General features: G+C 42.8%; 3 protein-coding genes across 2 annotated transcripts; 1 reads left to right on the top strand and 2 right to left on the bottom strand.

Annotated features, from left to right (window-relative positions):
- The window catches only part of Erich1 (glutamate-rich 1), a gene marked incomplete at its 5' end in the record, with an annotated part of 52,793,804 nt that overhangs the window by 4,973,367 nt on the left and 47,801,753 nt on the right, over positions 1-18,684 (bottom strand).
- Positions 80-6,792, top strand: Defb33 (defensin beta 33). The gene is made up of 3 exons (NM_001037523.2): positions 80-119; positions 4,091-4,257; positions 6,559-6,792. The coding sequence occupies exons 2-3, from the start codon at positions 4,200-4,202 to the stop codon at positions 6,687-6,689; spliced, it is 189 nt and encodes a 62-aa protein (NP_001032612.1). The 5' UTR covers positions 80-119; positions 4,091-4,199; the 3' UTR covers positions 6,690-6,792.
- On the bottom strand, positions 10,948-13,420 carry Defb52 (defensin beta 52). The gene is given in 4 exon segments (NM_001037524.1): positions 10,948-11,122; positions 11,219-11,305; positions 12,883-12,974; positions 13,394-13,420. Coding segments are annotated over 3 exon segments (261 nt in total). The 5' UTR covers positions 12,941-12,974; positions 13,394-13,420; the 3' UTR covers positions 10,948-11,006.

The raw sequence follows: 18,684 nt of genomic DNA, 5'->3' as shown, positions 1-18,684 counted from the left end.
TCTGCCTGTGATTTTCATGACTCCTAATTAGGTCATAATTGACACCTGCTTTCAAGTGACCCTGCCTCAATGGACAGGCAACACATTGCTTGTGGAGGGCAGAAGGAGCCACCTTCTAGGTAAGCTATTAGGAGAGACATCTTGTGGTGAAGAAAAGGTGAGGGACTGATGGAGAGGATTGCTTTTCACTTGCACATATGTGGGGGGCTCACACCATGTGCTTTCTTTTCTTTACTCATTCGCTATCATCTGAGTGTTGTGTCTGATCAAAAGTGACCTGTTGAAATAAAATCCCTGCTGCAGGGAGTACTAGGAAGCAAGGCTTTGGGGACTTGATTCAAAACTGGCAGCCTTCATAAGTAAATTAGCTCCCTTATAAATGAGGAGGACTTGGAGGAGGAGACTGGGGAGGAAGTAAATGTTTTCCCAGAGACACTGAAGAGTGGGTAATGAATCTTCTCCAGGTCTCTTAAAACCCAAGTAGGTGGCATAGTAGGGTCAGAAGGTAAAGGAAGTCACTTATAACACCCAGGCTATGCTCTAAAACCAATTGATTATACCCTACTGTGTTGAAGATTTTTAAAGAGGAAAACAGATGTATTTTTACAGTTGAGAATAGATAGGCAGGAAGGTCCTCTTCAGAGTCTCCTTTGAGATTAAGGAATTTCTGCATGGGCCCTGTTTTCATGAGAGGCACTGTGAATAATGTGCAGTTCAAAGTGAAGGTTGTTCGACTTTAAATTTGGAGGTACGTTCTAAACTGTAGAGGTGACTAGGATTCAGGTGCTTTCTGATTTCTACCTTCCATTATGTTTAGACTGAGAAAGGGAATGGGCAAATAATAAGTTGGAAAGGTAAGCCATCAATAATCATGTTCTATAAAACTATTTTGGTCAGTCACTGGTTTGGGTTATTATCAGGGGTTGCGGATGGAGAGGAAAGAGAATAGCTCTATGGTGCAGGAATATGCTTGATAAATGAGATTTCCCCAGAGATGAGGTAGCCATAGGCTCTGTTTCCCAGCCTGCCTCTTGTCCCAATGCAATTATCAGTAATAAAACCTTAAAATCTAGTATGTACTTCTCTTTAGGTGATTACTCATTTGCTAACCTTGTTTTAGCCTCTCAGCCTTCTACAGTCTACCCTGCTATGGCCTTGCCCTCTGATAGAAAGGATGACCAGACCTTTCTTGACCCACATTCATTTCCTAATCTTATAGTTCTTAGATATGTGAGTTCACATGAGTATGTGAGTAGTACACATGCATGTGAGCACACATACACACCAAACACAAACAACACACACACACACACACACACACACACACACACAAACAGTCTTTCCTTAGCCATGTCCTTCATTCAAGTATTATTATTTTAGCAAGAAAAAAGTGTAAAATAAGTGTAATTTTTGAATGGATCTGGGCTTGGTATGATCTTGCTTGAAGAAAGTACCCAGGCCACATGAATGCTGTGTGAGCCAAGTGTCTCTTTTAAGACTCTGGAAAATGAGGTTATTTAAGAAAGTTTTCTTGCTGGAGTGATGGGTGAAGTTCAGTGTTGCTTTATTAATTGATAAAGCTGTTAAGTTATATTAATATCCAGAAGTGAAATCCAGTGGAGGATTTGTGTTTACAATTCTAATTCCTCCTAAGATCTCACACAGCCAGTTTCCCGACATTTGACTTAAGGACTGAAAGAGCCACAAATAATTTTTATTTAGTTTTAATTTTTTTCTCCACATTTTCTGAGACTGCCCAGCTTTCACAGAGAAAACATACACAGAGAGGTTCCTTCACTCTTTTGGAATTTATTCTGAAATTCCTAGCCATGATCTTAGGTAAAGCCAAGCACTCTTTATGAAGAAGTATAAGCCCATGACCAGCCCCCCCCCCCAAGTCCCCATTCCTGGCATGTGGAGAAGGAAGTTGGCAACATCCTCATTACCAGTGAGAAGTGGAGCTAGGTGCCCAAAGAGACTGTTTGCCCACAGGCTCACTCAACTGTGTGGCAACAGCATAGGGAGAAGGGAAGTGCTAGGGGTTCAAAGTATTTGCAAACCATCACTTAACCATGAGTGGCAAAGCAGACTTTGAACCAGGCTGATCTAAGGACACAGCTCTTGACCAGTAAGATTTTTTTTCTCCATCAGCTAAAATCCAAGGCCTACTTCAGTGGTGGAGAGATTTATTTGATGTCTTTTAAGCACCATCTACCCTTGACTCCTCTACAAAGCTTTCACTTATCAGTGGAGGGCAGCCACTAGTGAGTGAGTAGGGAAGTCTGCCTCTCTGAATTCCTTTCCTGGCTCCTACCCTCATCTTCACACGCCATTGTTTCTTTTACTTTGTTCTGTCTTGGGTCCTTCAAGATGCAGTAACAAACTACAACAAACCCAGAAGCTTGTGCATGTGTGCATGGGCATACACACCACACACACACAAACACACAAACACACACAACCCAAACAAACAGAGGCATGCACACACACACCACAAAGACACACACACACACATTCATACACACAACCCAAACAAACACACATACACAAGCACATGCATACACCCATAAAACACATACACAACCCACCAAACACATACATATACACAATCCACACATATTCACAACCCACACAAACACATGCACACACACAACCCCAAAACACATGCAAACGCACAAAATACACACACCACAAACACACACATACATACACACAAGCCACAGAGACATACACACACAACCCCCCAAACACATGCCCACACACCACAAACATACACACATACAAAACCCACACAAAAATAAGTACACACACACACACAAACACACACACACACAAACACATGCATTCACACATAACCTCAGCCCACAAACCCATGGAAACACCCACAACACACACACACACACATACACTCACACACAACCCTCCTACAAACACATACATACACACAGCAAACACATGAACACACACATACAAGACACACGAACACAGGCACACACACATACAAGACACACAAACACAGGCACACACACACAGCCCACACAGTCACACACGCAAACCATACAAACACATGAACACACACAAACACAGGCACACACACACACACACACACAAACTTCATTTCTCATAGTCATGAGAATCCCATGTGGACAGATCTGTTTTGTAAGGACATGGATCTCTCTAATGAGAGCCCTCATCACAGCACTAACTCTCACCCCATTCCTCACAGGGGTAGCTCAACACAGAGCTTTTCAGGGAACACAAACTTGAAGCCTACAGTACTTCTTTACCTCCTCTCTGCCTTCTTCCATCTGCCCATCATTAATTCAGCTGTGAGTTGATGGCTTTGATACAGCATCAGTATTAAGGCATCTTCTGGCTCTGTGTACTTCACCAGCTGCACGAAGAGCCATGGTTAGCACAAAATACTGAAACTTAAAAAAAGAAAGAAGGGAGTTTCCATTTACAAAATCTCTTCTCATTTTTTAGCTTCTGAAATGGGGGGAGGTGTGACCCTTTAATCCAAGCACCTGAGAGACAGAGGCAAATGAATGTCTTCTAGTTCAAGGCCAGTTTGACCTGCATAGCAAGTTTGAGGTCAGCCAGTGCTGCATGAAGAGACCCCTGTCTCAACAAACAAAATAAAACAAACCCAAGTCCTTTGAATCACAAGTAGAAATGAAACTCACTGGAAAATCCTGACTTACCATAAAGTCTATGTAGGTGTGTGTGTGTGTGTGTGTGTGTGTGTGTGTGTGTGTGTGAGAGAGAGAGAGAGAGAGAGAGAGAGAGAGAGAGAGAGAGAGAGAGAAGAGAGAGTATGTGTGTGTGTGGTGTTCTAGACATATTTTCACTGTGTGTCCATGTGGTTCTGCCATTCACTGTATAACCCAGACTGGCTTCAACTCACAATCCCTCTGCCTGTTACTTCCCAAGTATTGGAAATTCAAATGTGTACTGACATATGCTCAGCTAAACGGTTCTGTCTTTGACAGGGGGTAGCTTGGGTCTGTGTACTCATGTGTTCGTAGGTATGTCATCCTCGGTCCCACCTTAGTCCTAGTTGAACTAAGTGTATAAACTTTCCTTCTAGCCGAATCATTCCAACTCTCCTAGATCACCTGCTGCCATCGGTGTGCACTGAAGGAGTTGCCTTTAGTCACTCTGCTCCCTCCCTCCACTCCAAGAGCTCATCTCTCACCATGAGGCTGCTATTTCTTCTCTTTCTCCTCCTTGTATGTCTTGCTCAGAAAACATCAGGTAAGCTGTGAGCCCACTTGGATGGATGAGATGGTACATGAGTTTGGAGCCTGAAATAAAGCCAACAGACTCAATCATGAAATGAAATATGTGACAATAAAATATTGTGACATGACCATAAGAAGCGTAATGTATCTGGATACTGGTGCTGTCCCCTTGACAGACTCAGCATCATGTTAGTGAAGTGTCCCTGGGTGTGCCTACAGGGGTATCTTTACTAGGTGTATTGATAAGGGAAGATCTCACTTCCTGGGCATCTGATTCTGAACTGTATCAGTGGAGGGTATAAACTAACCTCTGGCACGAATGCGTGCCCCTCTCTGCTTCTTGACTCTGATGCAGCAAGGCCAACTCCCTGAAGCTCCTGTCCATGTGACCTCACAGCCTTGGTGTACATTGTATCTCATATACAATGAGTGGCCTAGAACTCACTATGTAGACCAGGCTGGCCTCAGATTCAGATTATTCTTCCCCTGAATGCTAGGACTGAAACTGTACACCACCATGCTTGGCCACAAAACAGGCTTCTAACATACCATAGGTACTTTACCCTTTGCAGTAATAGTTATAAAGTGGGTATTTTATGGCCGTGGTGTAGAAAATGATATAACTTGCTTCAAGGTACACAGGGTATACATGGCGAAATTAACAAGTAAAAATAACTCAGTTCTACAGGTAATACTTTTAAATACCCAACAATCTTAGATAAGAAATTTATTTATGATGCTATTGATAAGCAAGGGTTGCTTTTCAGTGTGAATACGACCCATGCAGTGTTCAGAGTTTGCTTATTCTCCAAGCTGAATTCTTATTTACCTAAAAATTCAGATTTAATGAGGTGGTCTCACATTTTACCTGGTAATCTTGTATGGAGAAAACAAAGTCCTCACACTTGGCATCATAAAAGAATAAAGGGATTTGTCCTTGCTGAGATAAAATAAAATCTACTCAAGCCACAGGGATGTTCTGCTCATGGCAATCTGTCAGTCAAGCTGACAGAATAGCTACCACCATGGCTGTTGGCTGGCCACTGCAAATGGGAAGGGCCTCTAAGGCCCTGCCCATTAGAAGCTAAAGACTCTAGGCCTCAGAGGCACTATTGCTGGTCAAATTCACTGGCTAAGCTCATGGCTGTATGTACTTAGGCAAAAGATAAGAAAATTGAATATTTATGTCAAGACAGCAGAGATCCAGGTCAATTTTTGAACAGCCTAAAGGAAGAGAGAGGGGGAAGGGAAGATGGATAGATGAATGATAGCTTATAGATGATGTCAAGATGATGACTTTATCTATGGTTGATAGATATGGTTGTGGAGGTGGCTATAGATAGAAGCAACATGTTTATAGCTGCATGGTGGTTCTTGTTTTCTTCTGGAAAAGCCTACTTATTTACAGTGGCAATGTAATGTAGTTATATTTAGGACCAGAGTATCTTATTTCCAGTTGCATGCTCTCCATCACAGCACAGCACCACAGAAAGCCACATGCTTTGCTAGAAACAACATTGAGAGTTTCCTCGTGGCTGTCTGTCATTCCCAGGCTTCGGTTTTGTACAGGATCCAGGTTCTCTTCTGGTCTCGCCCTACCCTCTCCATGGCTTCATACATTCTAACTCTCTGGGCCGTAGGAGAGTTGACACGCATGTGCCAAGTCATCATACGGTGTGAAGCCACGCACACCAAACCAAACACGGGAGGCAGCACACCGCATTCATCATCCACTCACTGTGAACAGCCTGATATTTGCCGCACACTTGTAACGTTTCACACAATCTAGGAGGAAGGCACATCAGAAGGCTCTATAAAGAACGTGTGTAAGGAAGTAAACTACAGTGACATTCTCAGAACACAGTCATGCACGGTGCTTTCTCTGATCTGAGCATCTTCACAGGAAAACGAAACTTAAGCTACAGCTACCCCAGGCTTTCTGAAGGCCCAGGAAATAAAACACCAGGCTCTGAGGGCTACATGGGCCTCAGATACCACAGGTTGCCTCTGTATTTATCATGAAGACAACCACAGAAAGAGAGAGTGAACATGGCTCTCCTCCAGTTGTCTTCTTTCAAAGACACTGAAGTGTGAACTTTATACATTATCATATGATCTCCCTGAACTGATTTTCCCTTTAGTAGTCTGCCAATGAGAAAATGGCCACCAGCACAGGGCACACATGAGCCATCAGAAAGTTTGGGTGGGTCTCGTGGACTCTTTACCCACCCTTGCCAGGCACAATAAATTATAGTATTTTTGGTTTAATGAAGCTCAGTTCTGTCTCTTTTACCCCTTTTCCTTTTGCTTACAGGGCGCAAAAGAAATACGAAATTTCGTCAGTGTGAGAAAATGGGTGGCATTTGCAAGTATCAGAAAACCCATGGATGCTCCATCCTGCCTGCAGAATGCAAAAGTCGATACAAACACTGCTGTAGGTTGTAATGGCAGCTTGCTGGGATGTGTGGCACAGCATGGGAGTAGTTAACTGCTCTGATCTCTGTGAAATAAAAACACCATTATATCAGCTCTTCTTGCTAAGGGTGGAGATCTTAGGTGAGATGGCTGTGAACTTGAAAACGAAGAAAGTATTGTTGGCAGTGGGGCTGAGGGTCCAGTGTTTCCAGGTTCTTGGCCTCTTATTCAAGAAATGAAAGGCTCACACGGATTTACAAACGGAGCAAGGAAACTTTGCTGAACATTCGAGGCTAAAAGCAAGTGAGGTTGATATTGAAATTCCCATTGCCTGCCTGCCTTTCTCGTTATAGGAATGATATGTGGTTCAGTTTGTGAAAACTAAAGCAGAGAAATCTGTGGCGTTGAAACACAAGACTGAGCAACCTTGTCATTGACACTCAAAGCTGAAACAGATTGGTCTGAATAGGAATGGCCCCTGATGGCTCACAGGTTTGAATGCTTGGCCCCCAGTTAGTAGAACTGTTTGGAAAGGATTAGGAGGCGTGGCCTTGTTTGAGGAGTGTGTCACTAGAAGATGGACTTTAAGTTTCAGAAGCTCACGTGAGATCTAGTCTCTGTCTCTGTCTCTCTCTGTCTCTCTGTCTCCCTCTCTGTCTCTCTCTTTCTCTCTCTGTCTCTGTCTCTCTCTGTCTCTGTCTCTCTCTGTCTTTCTCTCTCTGTCTCTCTCTGTCTGTCTCTCTGTCTCTGTCTCTCTCTGTCTGTCTGTCTCTCTGTCTCTGTTTCTCTGTTTCTCTGTCTCTCTCTGTCTGTCTCTCTCTGTCTCTGTCTCTCTGTCTCTGTCTCTCTGTCTCTGTCTCTCTGTCTCTCTCTGTCTCTGTCTCTCTGTCTTTCTGTCTCTGTTTCTCTCTGTCTGTCTTTCTCTGTCTCTGTTTCTCTCTGTCTCTGTTTCTCTCTGTCTGTCTCTGTCTTTCTCTGTCTCTGTTTCTCTGTCTCTCTCTGTCTCTGTCTCTCTCTGTCTCTGTTTCTCTCTGTCTCTGTCTCTCTGTCTCTGTCTCTCTGTCTCTGTTTCTCTCTGTCTCTGTCTCTCTCTCTCTCTCCCTATAATTGTGAATCTGTGAGGAAGTGTTCTAGAGTCATGCCTGCCTGCCTGCCTGCTTCCGAGTTTCTCACAATAACGATCATGGACTAACCCTCTGAAACTGTCTTCAGTGCTTTCTTCTGTGACTTACCTTGATCGTGGTGCTGCATCGCAGCAGTAGAACAATAACCAAGACATGAGTTAAATGAACAGCTGTAAAGTTGAGATCGAGTCACCAGTGACTGTCCCCATGAACCCTCAGGAAGCTGGCTGAGCTGCCTCTGAGAAGCTAATCTTGTATGTTCCCCTGGAGAAATGTCTAGTTAACCAGGAAGTAACTGATACATTAAATTAGGCAGAAGTTTTAGAATAGATAAAACGTCCTGAAATATTAGAGGAATAAACCTAAAGACAGAGTCAGTAATGATTGAACTGGTTGGTTTTTCCTGTGTGTGTGGTGATGGGGGGTGATACAAATGTGTGTATGTGTGTTCACTTGTGCATGTATCTGTGAAAGCCAGAGGCTGGTTTAGGTCCCTTCCTCTAGCACTGACCTTATCATTTGAGACGAAGTCTTTGACTGAACCTAGGCCTTCCAGCTCAGCTCTGACCTTGCCTACTAGTAAGGTTACAAGTAGTAAGGTCACTATATCCAGTTTCCCCATGGGTGCCGTGATTCAAACTCAGGGCTTCACAAATGTACCACAGGGATTCTCTGTTACGCTGAACCGTCTCCCCGTTTTCATAAATTATTTTCTATGACTTGCTGAGCTGCACACCACTTGGTGACCTAGGGAATTCAGAATCTGTCCCTTTACCAGAGCATTACGAATTTATCAACAGCTACCAATAGGGTGGGCTTGGGAACAGTTCTGGGGTGCCTGATCGTCACAGTCCAGGCAGAGTAAGTAAAAAAAAAATTCCACCTTCTAAAACCTCAACTGACCTACAAAGAAGATAGATTCTCAGAGGCCAAATATAGTGTGACCTATATTCAAGCTTCACCTGGCTACCTAGGAGAAGTCAGAACTGAAGGCAGAGCCAAGATGGTTTTAACCTTGTGGATCTTCAGCAAGCTTGTGCTGCTGCTGAAATGTACATAGGAAGGCAGTTTACCAGGATGGCTTCAAGTGAAGCCCCTATAGGCCTCACTTCAATCCCACAGAAGCTCCCATAGCCCTCACTTCATCCCGCAGAAGCTCCCATGGGCCTCACTTCATCCCGAAGAAGCTCCCATAAGCCTCACTTTAATCCCACAGAAGTTCCTATAGGCTTTACTTCAATCCCACAGAAGCCGCTATAGGCCTCACTTCAATCCCTCAGAAGCCCCCATAGGCCTTACTTCAACCCCACAGAAGCCCCCATAGGCCTCACTTCAATCCCACAGAAGCTCCCATGAGCCTCATTTCATCCCGCAGAAGCTCCCATAAGCCTCACTTTAATCCCACAGAAGTTCCTATAGGCTTTACTTCAATCCCACAGAAGCCCCCATAGGCCTCACTTCAATCCCTCAGAAGCCCCCATAGGCCTTACTTCAATCCCACAGAAGCCCCCATAGGCCTTACTTCAATCCCACAGAAGCTCCCATGAGCCTCACTTCAATCCCACAGAAGCCCCCATAGGCCTTACTTCAATCCCACAGAAGCTCCCATAGTCTCACTTCAATCCCACAGAAGCCCCCATAGGCCTCACTTCAATCCCACAGAAGCCCCCATAGGCCTCACTTCAATCCCACAGAAGCCCCCATAGGCCTCACTTCAATCCCACAGAAGCCCCCATAGGCCTCACTTTAATCCCACAGAAGCCCCCATAGGCCTCACTTCAATCCCACAGAAGCTCCCATAGGCCTCACTTCAATCCCACAGAAGCTCCCATAGTCTCACTTTAATCCCACAGAAGCCCCCATAGGCCTCACTTCAATCCCACAGAAGCCCCCATAGGCCTCACTTCAATCCCACAGAAGCCCCCATAGGCCTCACTTTAATCCCACAGAAGCCCCCATAGGCCTCACTTCAATCCCACAGAAGCTCCCATAGGCCTCACTTCAATCCCACAGAAGCTCCCATAGTCTCACTTTAATCCCACAGAAGCCCCCATAGGCCTCACTTTAATCCCACAGAAGCCCCCATAGGCCTCACTTCAATCCCACAGAAGCTCCCATAGGTTTTATTTCCATCCCACAGATGGCTTTTCATCTCCCACTTTGTTTGCTGCCCTGGACATCAGGAATTTGTGCTTTCATCTCTATTGTGCAATGTCATTTCAATGTCTAACCTGTGTCCGCACCTTGATGGTCGTTGTTCCTCACCCATTCTCTGATACCCTTGTGTTCCCATGGGTGAATACTACCTCTTCTGCCACAGAGGATGAGTCCCGAGGTCTCTTAAATAACCACCTCCTGCCTAAGTCACACTTGAGAACTCCACACCAGAACCTAATTTCCTGGAAGTGTCCACTACTCCACTAGCCAACAATGGAAGTTTTCCTCCAGATTCTTCATCTCTAAGGGCCAAACCCCGGGTTACCACTTCCTGCTTATTTTTTTTATTTTCCCTTTGTTTCTTGATACAGAGTCTCATGTGGACTGGGTTGCCTTGAAAGTAAGTAACTGACTATGACCTTAAACCTCAATCCTTGTTTGACTCTCTCAGTAAGCCCAATTGAATGTCTTTTGTACGATCTTAATCCATACCCTGAATCCATGCCTACAAATATTTCCATTAAGTTGTGTAATACACTAACAGGCTTCTGTTTCTAGCCTTCCAATCCTTCTCCACACCTCGAAAGTTTCTCCAGGGTTATCTCACAATACAAAGCACAAACCAGATGCATTTGGCTTAGCATCTGAAGTGCCCCAAATGTCAACCAGTCCTTTGCAAGTTTTGTCTCTCATGGCTTAGACTCCAAATTCCTCCATGGTGGCTGTCATAATTCTGGTGTGAACACCATACGTAATTTTTCCTTCTCTTCAGAAAATAATTTAGATCACTTCAGCTTTGCCTGGAGAGTCCTTAACTCTCTCAATTCTGCTCAGGCATGACTTTACCAGGTGGATGACTTTGATCTGCCCCTGGATACAATTTCCATGCCTGTCAGTTTCTTGTTAAAGTTGACCTTGGGGTTATGTCTCCTGCTCACCGGCACAGTTCAGATACATAATAGGTACTCAATGGCTGATTAAAAATTAGTAAATAATAAGAATGACACTTGAGGGTTTCAGTGTTCTGGTTTTATTCAGGAAGGATGGGGAAGGTAAATTTCTCAGGTCATGTTCTCACACAGCAGAAGCTCCTGCCAGGGCACAACCCCGGCATACGAGTACAGTTTGTTCTCCTCCTCAGGCAGACGCTTGTAGGAGAGTCACAATAATGGTGCCCGTAATCTGTAGAAGCAACATAAGCTGTTTTAGGCAGAAGTTCTCAAGCTCTCTGTGCAAAAATTTATACCATCTAGCAGGATCAGGAACCCATGAACTCACCGTTGTTGAAGAAGTGGATGAAGGCACCTTTCGTCCGTACAAAATCTTTCCACTCAGTCTGTCCTTCCTGTTTACAGCCTCCAGGAGCTGGGTATGAAAAAAAGTAGTTTTGATGTAATTTGAAGGGTAAGGATCTTCAAGTATTCCTATGGGATTAACATATAGAAACTATAGGCATGCTACTAGAGCTCTGTTATAGAGCTGCTCAAAACTGCTGCTTTGAAGCAAATATATTAAGACTTCACGCCTTTGTCCTCCCAGGACAGAATATCACTGAGTCTATAGTAAATAGCTTGTTTCCCACAGATAGTAAAGCATTTGAAGATCTACGATATGGCCCAAATACTCTAAAATCCCTACAGAATTCCCAAGCTTACAAACCCATGTTCTGTAATGTGTGCTTCATAAGAGGATGAGATCGTAGATATCTAATTTTCTAATTTCACGAGTAAAGGTCTCAGAATGTCAGATGCAATGTAAGGTGGAGGTTTCCTAACCAGAAAAGCAACTGGCCCCTTACTCAAAGTTGAATGTGGCTTCCTGCTTGCCTCCTACTTGGAGGAAAGGGGAAGCCTATATCGAGTGCAGGGGCTGTGGTACCCTCTGAGGCCTGTCTTGTCTATTATGAACCACCAGCAGAAGCTACCAGCTTCAGAATTCAGACAGCAGATGTCCTCGAGGTGACTTGTATTAGCCTCAGAGTTGCTTTCTGGGCTATTCCCATCATATGTGAAAACTAATACCAGGGCTGAATGCAAGGTCTACCCATCCCATGTCCTCCCAACCTGGCCTAAGCCCCATTTCCACAGACCAGTTTGGCACCACTGAACTATAAACTATGAACTATGAACTATGAACTATGAACTATGAACTATAACTATGGTCATAGTAGACATGCCTATCATGGGATCCTGTATATCACCATTACTCAGAAACTTTGTAATGGCAGCTCCCTCTTCCAGGGTACAACTCATATCTACCCAAAGTCTCACATGTAAACTACGGGGAGATCCAAACTGTTACCAAATTCTGAGCACATAGTCTATTAGGCTTCTTTATTGGTAGCCTGGAGAGCACAATGAATCCTTAACAGGAAGACGCAGGGGATAAATCTTTAATCTTATCTGTTTATGCAATGGAAGGAAAAAGTGAAGGGGTCAGGGGGACTAACATGTGTAGAGGACACATAACTTGCTTCAGGAGGCAAGGTCCAAATTCTCAGTGACCTCCAAAAATCAAGGAGTCAAAGTTCTCTGAAGGCCCTTGAGGATATAAGAGATGAACAGTAGGTGGAAAGTCAATCCCCTCTCTCCCCCTTCATTCCACATTTGGTATTCTTTTCCCAAGATAGGGAACGTGACTGAGTATAGATGCTCCTCTTCTATGAGGCTCTAAGCTTTCACTTCCTGTCCTTGCAGCCAAACCTTAAATGCAATGTCACTGGGTCATGGCTGAGGGTAAAGCCTGCTGTTCTTCAAGGCTATGTCCCATCTCGTGTTCTTTCTAGGTTTTAGCATTTCTGCAGTTCAAGGTTAGTGTGAAAACATGATTTGTGAGATTCTCCTTTTGACATCCTTCCACCCTACAGTGATTACTGCTCCCTAGAAGCATCCTTTGGGAAGCTGAACTCATTGGAACTAAAATGGATGCTGAGTAGGGCTTACCTGCCATGACTTGAGAAATCAAGAGAACAACAGAGATGAGAAGGTAGAGTAATTTCATGGCACCTACTTCCGTGGAAAATGCCTCGAAGTCCCTGGAAGAAACAGTGGCGACATGAGCAGAATATAAGGTCCTCTTTTACAAGCTCAATCATCATGGTTGCACATCGTAGGGAGGACACTGCTGTGTCAAGACCGCAGATTAAAATATACAACAAAGGATGGCTAACCATGAACTGAACAATGCTTGACAACCCTGGATGAGTAGCTGAGGGTATTTCACCTGTTAACATCTAGTGGATCAAGGACTGGGAAAGAACAGAAACAAAGATAATAATAATAATAAAAAAATCACTAAAATTGGTGATCTGTTTTATGAAAAGCCTCTGTCATCTGTGGGGTTGTTTTTAGATGCTCTCACTTAAGAATTATGACCTCCTACCTCAACTCAAAATCTTATTTTCACAGTAATTAAATGCCCAAATGCCTAAAGAGAATAAAAACCTTTGCCTACCTCTTAAGATCTTCCTTATGAGGTCTCTTCTCTCTTTGGATACAGCTGTTCATGTCTTCAGAAATATATGCCACCCACCCCACATCCAGCCGCTGCTGGCTCCTTTTCCATTTGTTCTCTCGGTCCACGTGGACCAATGAGAGCTGTCAAATATTTCTGGCAGGGCCCTGCTGATTCAGGTTTCTCTTCAGATGATGGTGGAGTCCCATGACTGATGGAATATTATGTTCTTGGCTCTTGCACTGCTAAGCCAAACACAGTCCTTGGGTATATGAAATATGAGGGGCTTTCCTCAATGAATCATTGTAAGAAGTGTCTTGGGAAGTGGCTGACTCAAAATTTTTGTGTCTTTTTCTCTTCTCCCATGATTGTGTCCTTTCTTCATTTACAAATTAGGACCATTACAAGGAATATATTATGATTATTGTGATTTTCTTACAGGGAAAAGGAAATTTTATCACACTGAGGCACTCATGATAACCCTAAGGAGTTAAAGAAGATTAATTTAGCAGAATTAATATGGTGATTAAAGCTTGTATACAGTGAGGCCAAAACTACATTACAATGGACTCTGGACTCTTCACTACACTACATAGATCTCACAAGGATTGGCCATCAGCGGCAAGCTCTTAGCACTAATAACTTTCTGTAGACTAGTGACAGCTTGAGAGGCGGCCATCTTTAATTCAGAAGAAAGCAACTTTAGAAACCATCTCTACTCTTCTCAGTAAGTGTTGCTGTTTGGAAACACTATTGCTGATAAAAATGTTTGTATCAAAGATACAGAGTTTCTTTATTATTTGTAACCACCTATTTCTGACTTTATTTCAATTAGGATAAAGATCAGTGCAGACAAATCTAAGAAATCAAAGCTATCCAGAGTCTTCAAAGGTTCTTAAAGAAGAATAAGCCATTAGGTGAAAAAAAATTGGAAAATAAAATAAAAATGCGTTATACAAATTTATGAAAATGCAGTTGTAGAAGTGTTTTGGATTTTCAAAGCGTTTTTCATTCTTTTAAAGGTATTCATTTAAAAAGAAAACACAAAGATATCCCCAGCAAACCAAAGCTGGGATGATTTGTCACACAAGACGTGCTAAAGAGAGTTCCTCAAAGTGAAATGAAAATATTAAACAAGAGAGGATGTGAACGTCAGTAGGGTTAATACACAGAAATATACAGATGACTACCATAGCGGGATAGTGTCAGGCATAAAAGTCAAAGGACTGAACTAGTAAAGCTATAGCTACAAAAATTCATGGAAACATGACAGAAAATACTTGAATTGTAACATCAGTCACACCGATGGTCAACCAGAGAAGCCCACGTGCAGAATCTTGGAGCCCTTTGAAGTTTGGCTGTTCCCTGCTTCAATTAGATTGTTAATGACTATATGATATTTTGTGTAAGCCTTACAGCCACAAATAAAGTATTTCAAAACTGTACAAAACCAGAAAATAATGAAAGGCAAATGACATGTCAAAGCAAAAAAGGAAATGAGGGAGGGAGGGGGCAGAAGAATCGCAAGACAAGGAGTAAAATGTCAAGATCTAGTCCCTCCCTCTCTATTACTGAAAGTAAATGGATAAGCCCTTTAACCTAGGTATTCAGATATATACCATCCGCAGAGCCTCACATTGTGTTCTGGATGTTCATTGGCCGATAGTTAAGGAATGGAAAGATAACCCATGAAGATGGTAATAAAAATATAAAAGAAAAATGGCTGAATAAAATGTCTATATGTAAGACCAGCCAAACTTTCAGTAAAAATCAAACTGTCATGAAGTGCAGAGAAGGGCGTTAAATAATGATAAAATGATTGTTGAAAGAGGATATGGTAATAGTTGTAAACATCTATGCAGCCAACACCAGAGTCTCTAAACACATAAAGCAAAGACGGGCAGAACTGAAGGGAGAAGTGCACAGCTTATGCTAATAGTAACAGAACCCAAAACCCTACTCTCAATTAGGACAGGCCAATAAGAAAACATCGGGCTCAGAGACGCGGGGGAAGAAATGGGTCCTAAAGATTCACACGGAAATTATAGCCTCTGCCAGCACAGTACCCGCATCTCAAGTACAGACAGACCATTTTCCAGGACGGACTGCAGCATGTTCGATGATAAGTTTCAGGATTAAAAAGACTAAAGTTATAACCTTTGTCTTTTCTGATTGCAAGTAGAAAGTGACAGCAGATGGAAAAATTACAGATATGTGACAACCCACTCTTGAACAACTAACAGATCTAAGAAATTAGAAAAGATGTTTGAACAATCAAGAATGATAAAACGTTTTTTTTTTTTCCTTTTTGGAACACAGAAAAATAAATTCCAAGTGGAAAATATACAATTTATACCTGTATTATACATGAGAATTCTCACTATCATTAATTATTATTATTATATTAAACAATTCTACATTTTATTTTTAAGTGTCTCATCCTTTTTAAAAATAGTTTACTTTTATTTGTGTGTGTGTGTGTGTGTGTGTGTGTGTGTGTGTGTGTGTGCCTGCCTGTGTCTGTGTCTGCGCCTATGAGTGCAGGTGCCTGTAGAGGCCAGCAGGGGGCAGTAAAACCCCTGGAACAGGACATACAGGCAGTTTTGTGCCACCTGACCGCACTGCTGACTCATCTCTTCAGTACCCAGCTCTCAGATTAAGGTTTCCTGTTCTTTATTTCTTGCCTGGTCATTCATGAATTCTCATTGAAGCTTTTTTTTTTCTCCCCAAATCAGCTTTAATATCCACAATGTCTGCTGACTTTTCTTTCAAACTATGACTGCCTTGTTTCTTTGCACGACAAATCCCACTCAGCCTTCCTTCTTTAGCAGATAACCTCTGCACTTTGGCATTCCTTGCAAGTCAAGGTTTGCGCATGCTCTCAGCGACCAGCTGGCGCCATTCCTTCAAAGCAGAGCACAGACTCACGCTGCATTGTGGCCTCTAAGAAGCAGAAGCTCCTCTTTGCTGGGCTCTGCTGCTGTTTGGTGCCCACTTTAGTCTCTTTTCTTTTTTCTTGACCTTGTAGTTTAAAATCAATATGGCAAGGTTACCTTTTCTTTGCTTTGTTCTCTTTGGTGCGTGGTGCTTTCCACATCCATAGAGCCCTGTCCTTATACACCCCACCCCCAATGCCAATCACTCTATTTTTAAATGGTGCTTCGTTTCCATCCTTGACATGTGTGACGAGACTGTCTTATGCCAGCTTCTTTTCCTTTTGCTTCTATTTCATGGCTTCACCCTTCTTGTCTTTATTCTTACTTTCAATCGCCTTTGTGCTTTAATCTGGGTGGCTTCTCTATCGCCATCAAACATTCCTCAGCTGTAGCGAGTCTAACACTTGCTGTTAAGCTGAATCTCTGATCCGTAATTGTGCTTGTGGCTAACATCTGTTCAAATACTTTTGGTCCGTTTTACCATCGCTGTGGAGTTTGGAGTTTTGTGTTTTACAAATGTAAGCAGTTATTACATGATCAATCCTTATTTTCTGTGGTGCAATTTTACAGTATTGTTGTCCCATGAGGGTTCAGACTAAGATCTGTTGTTCCTATCAGCTCCTGTTTTGTTTGTTTGTTTTGCTGTTGTTGTTGTTTGTTTGTTTTGTGATTTCTTTTCTGTGCTTGGCAATTTTTTTGGGATGGTAGGTCATATTTAACTTAATTGATTTTAATCTGCTAAAAAAAAATCAGTGTCCTGAAATTGAAAGTGCTTTTTCAAGGGTTCTTAATTGTTGGTGACCACCTCGGGTTTTTCCAGATTCACTCTATTTAGCCTTACAGATCTTGGTTGGAAACTTTCCCGCATCTCCACGGGCTTAGGACAATAGGACAGTCACTTCAGTTTCCTGAAAGGTTACTCCTGGAGCCTAACCCCTATCATATCCCGTACATGCACTGTGCACTTTTGACCCCCTGCCCCTGCCCCTGCCTTGGGACTTTCCCATATATTCTTCAGCCTGCCAAACAGATTCTTTGGTGGCCACACAGTGATTTTTTTACAGCCAGAGGTCCTCTCTGGGTGACCTAATTAAACAGCCCATCAGTAGTGAGATGTACAAGCTATGCACGCGTCAGCCACAGGGGCTGCCCGGGTTCTGTGGCAGGGGTTTAGCTGTGACCAAGTTACTTGTTTTAAATTCTTAGGCTTCAGAACAGAACAATTTAACTTTGCACTGAAATTAGAAAACCGAGGGTTTAACCCAGTTTACAGATGGATGACAGAACCTCAGCAAATATTCAGGAGTCAAACTTCACAATGGGAGAACTACAGTTTTCTATGGGAAAAAAAATAACCTTTATTGATGGCTAGCGCTGGTTTTGTTCAACATGATCGTAGTAAGGAAGATTATTGCTATAAAATCCTTAAATTTTAACTGATAGCTTCTGTAAGTTAACACTAATGACATCCAGGCACATTTAAAAATTTAAATTTTTAAGTTTAACGTTTGATGAATACCCAACATGCTTTATTAGCTCCGGTAAGATGTGCGCACACGTGTGTGTGTGAGTGTGCGTGTGTGTGCATGTGTGTTTGTGTGTGTGTTTGTGTGTGTGTGTATATGTGTGTTTGTGTGTGTGTGTCTGTGTGTGTTTGTGTGTATGTGTGTCTGTATGTGTGTGTGTGTCTGTGTGTGTGTGTATCTGTGTGTGTGTGTGTGTATGTGTGTGTGTGTGTGACTGGAAATTTTGCAAGCTTCTGTGCTAAGAAACCAAGCCCAGGACTTCCTCAATTCCATATTGCCATTTGGAGAATAACTTCTTATGGTTTTTTTTTTTTTTCAGATATCCTTGTGGCTTTGGCAAGTAGTTTCCAAATCCTAGAATAATTGTAAAAGTCATAAAGATCACTACCTTCCTGCTTTATCCATTCTGCCACACAGTTCTGTTACACTTGTGAGCGACTTCATAAACCCATGAGTTTTTCACTAGAGGTCTGCAAATTCATCTCCGGTCTGGAAATCTGGTCATTAGAACTGCGTGTGTGCCAGTGTTTTTCATGAATCTCCTGATGTCTGTATCCTAGCTGCACTTGATGCTCTCAGGAAAGCAACAGGATAGAATATAGGTCGGGGGAGGAAAGAAGAAGGCTCGATGGTGGAGAAGAACTCCAGTAGGAGTTAAGCCTCATCCTGCAATTCTGCATACCAGATAAGCCTAACTAATTTACTGTTTCTCCTCCTTAGAGAAGCACAAAGGAAACTGGAGATATTCCAGGCAGATGACTTAACAATTAAAGTAAGACTTCCTCTATATGATGTCTTAGACCAATAACTCAGGAGGATGCTGAAAGAG

The sequence above is a fragment of the Rattus norvegicus genome, chromosome 16, assembly GCF_021556685.1.
Source record: "Rattus norvegicus strain SHRSP/BbbUtx chromosome 16, alternate assembly SHRSP_T2T, whole genome shotgun sequence".
NCBI lineage: Eukaryota > Metazoa > Chordata > Mammalia > Rodentia > Muridae > Rattus > Rattus norvegicus.
Note: the sequence above shows the minus strand (reverse complement) of the source record. Positions and strands in the feature narration are given on the sequence as shown.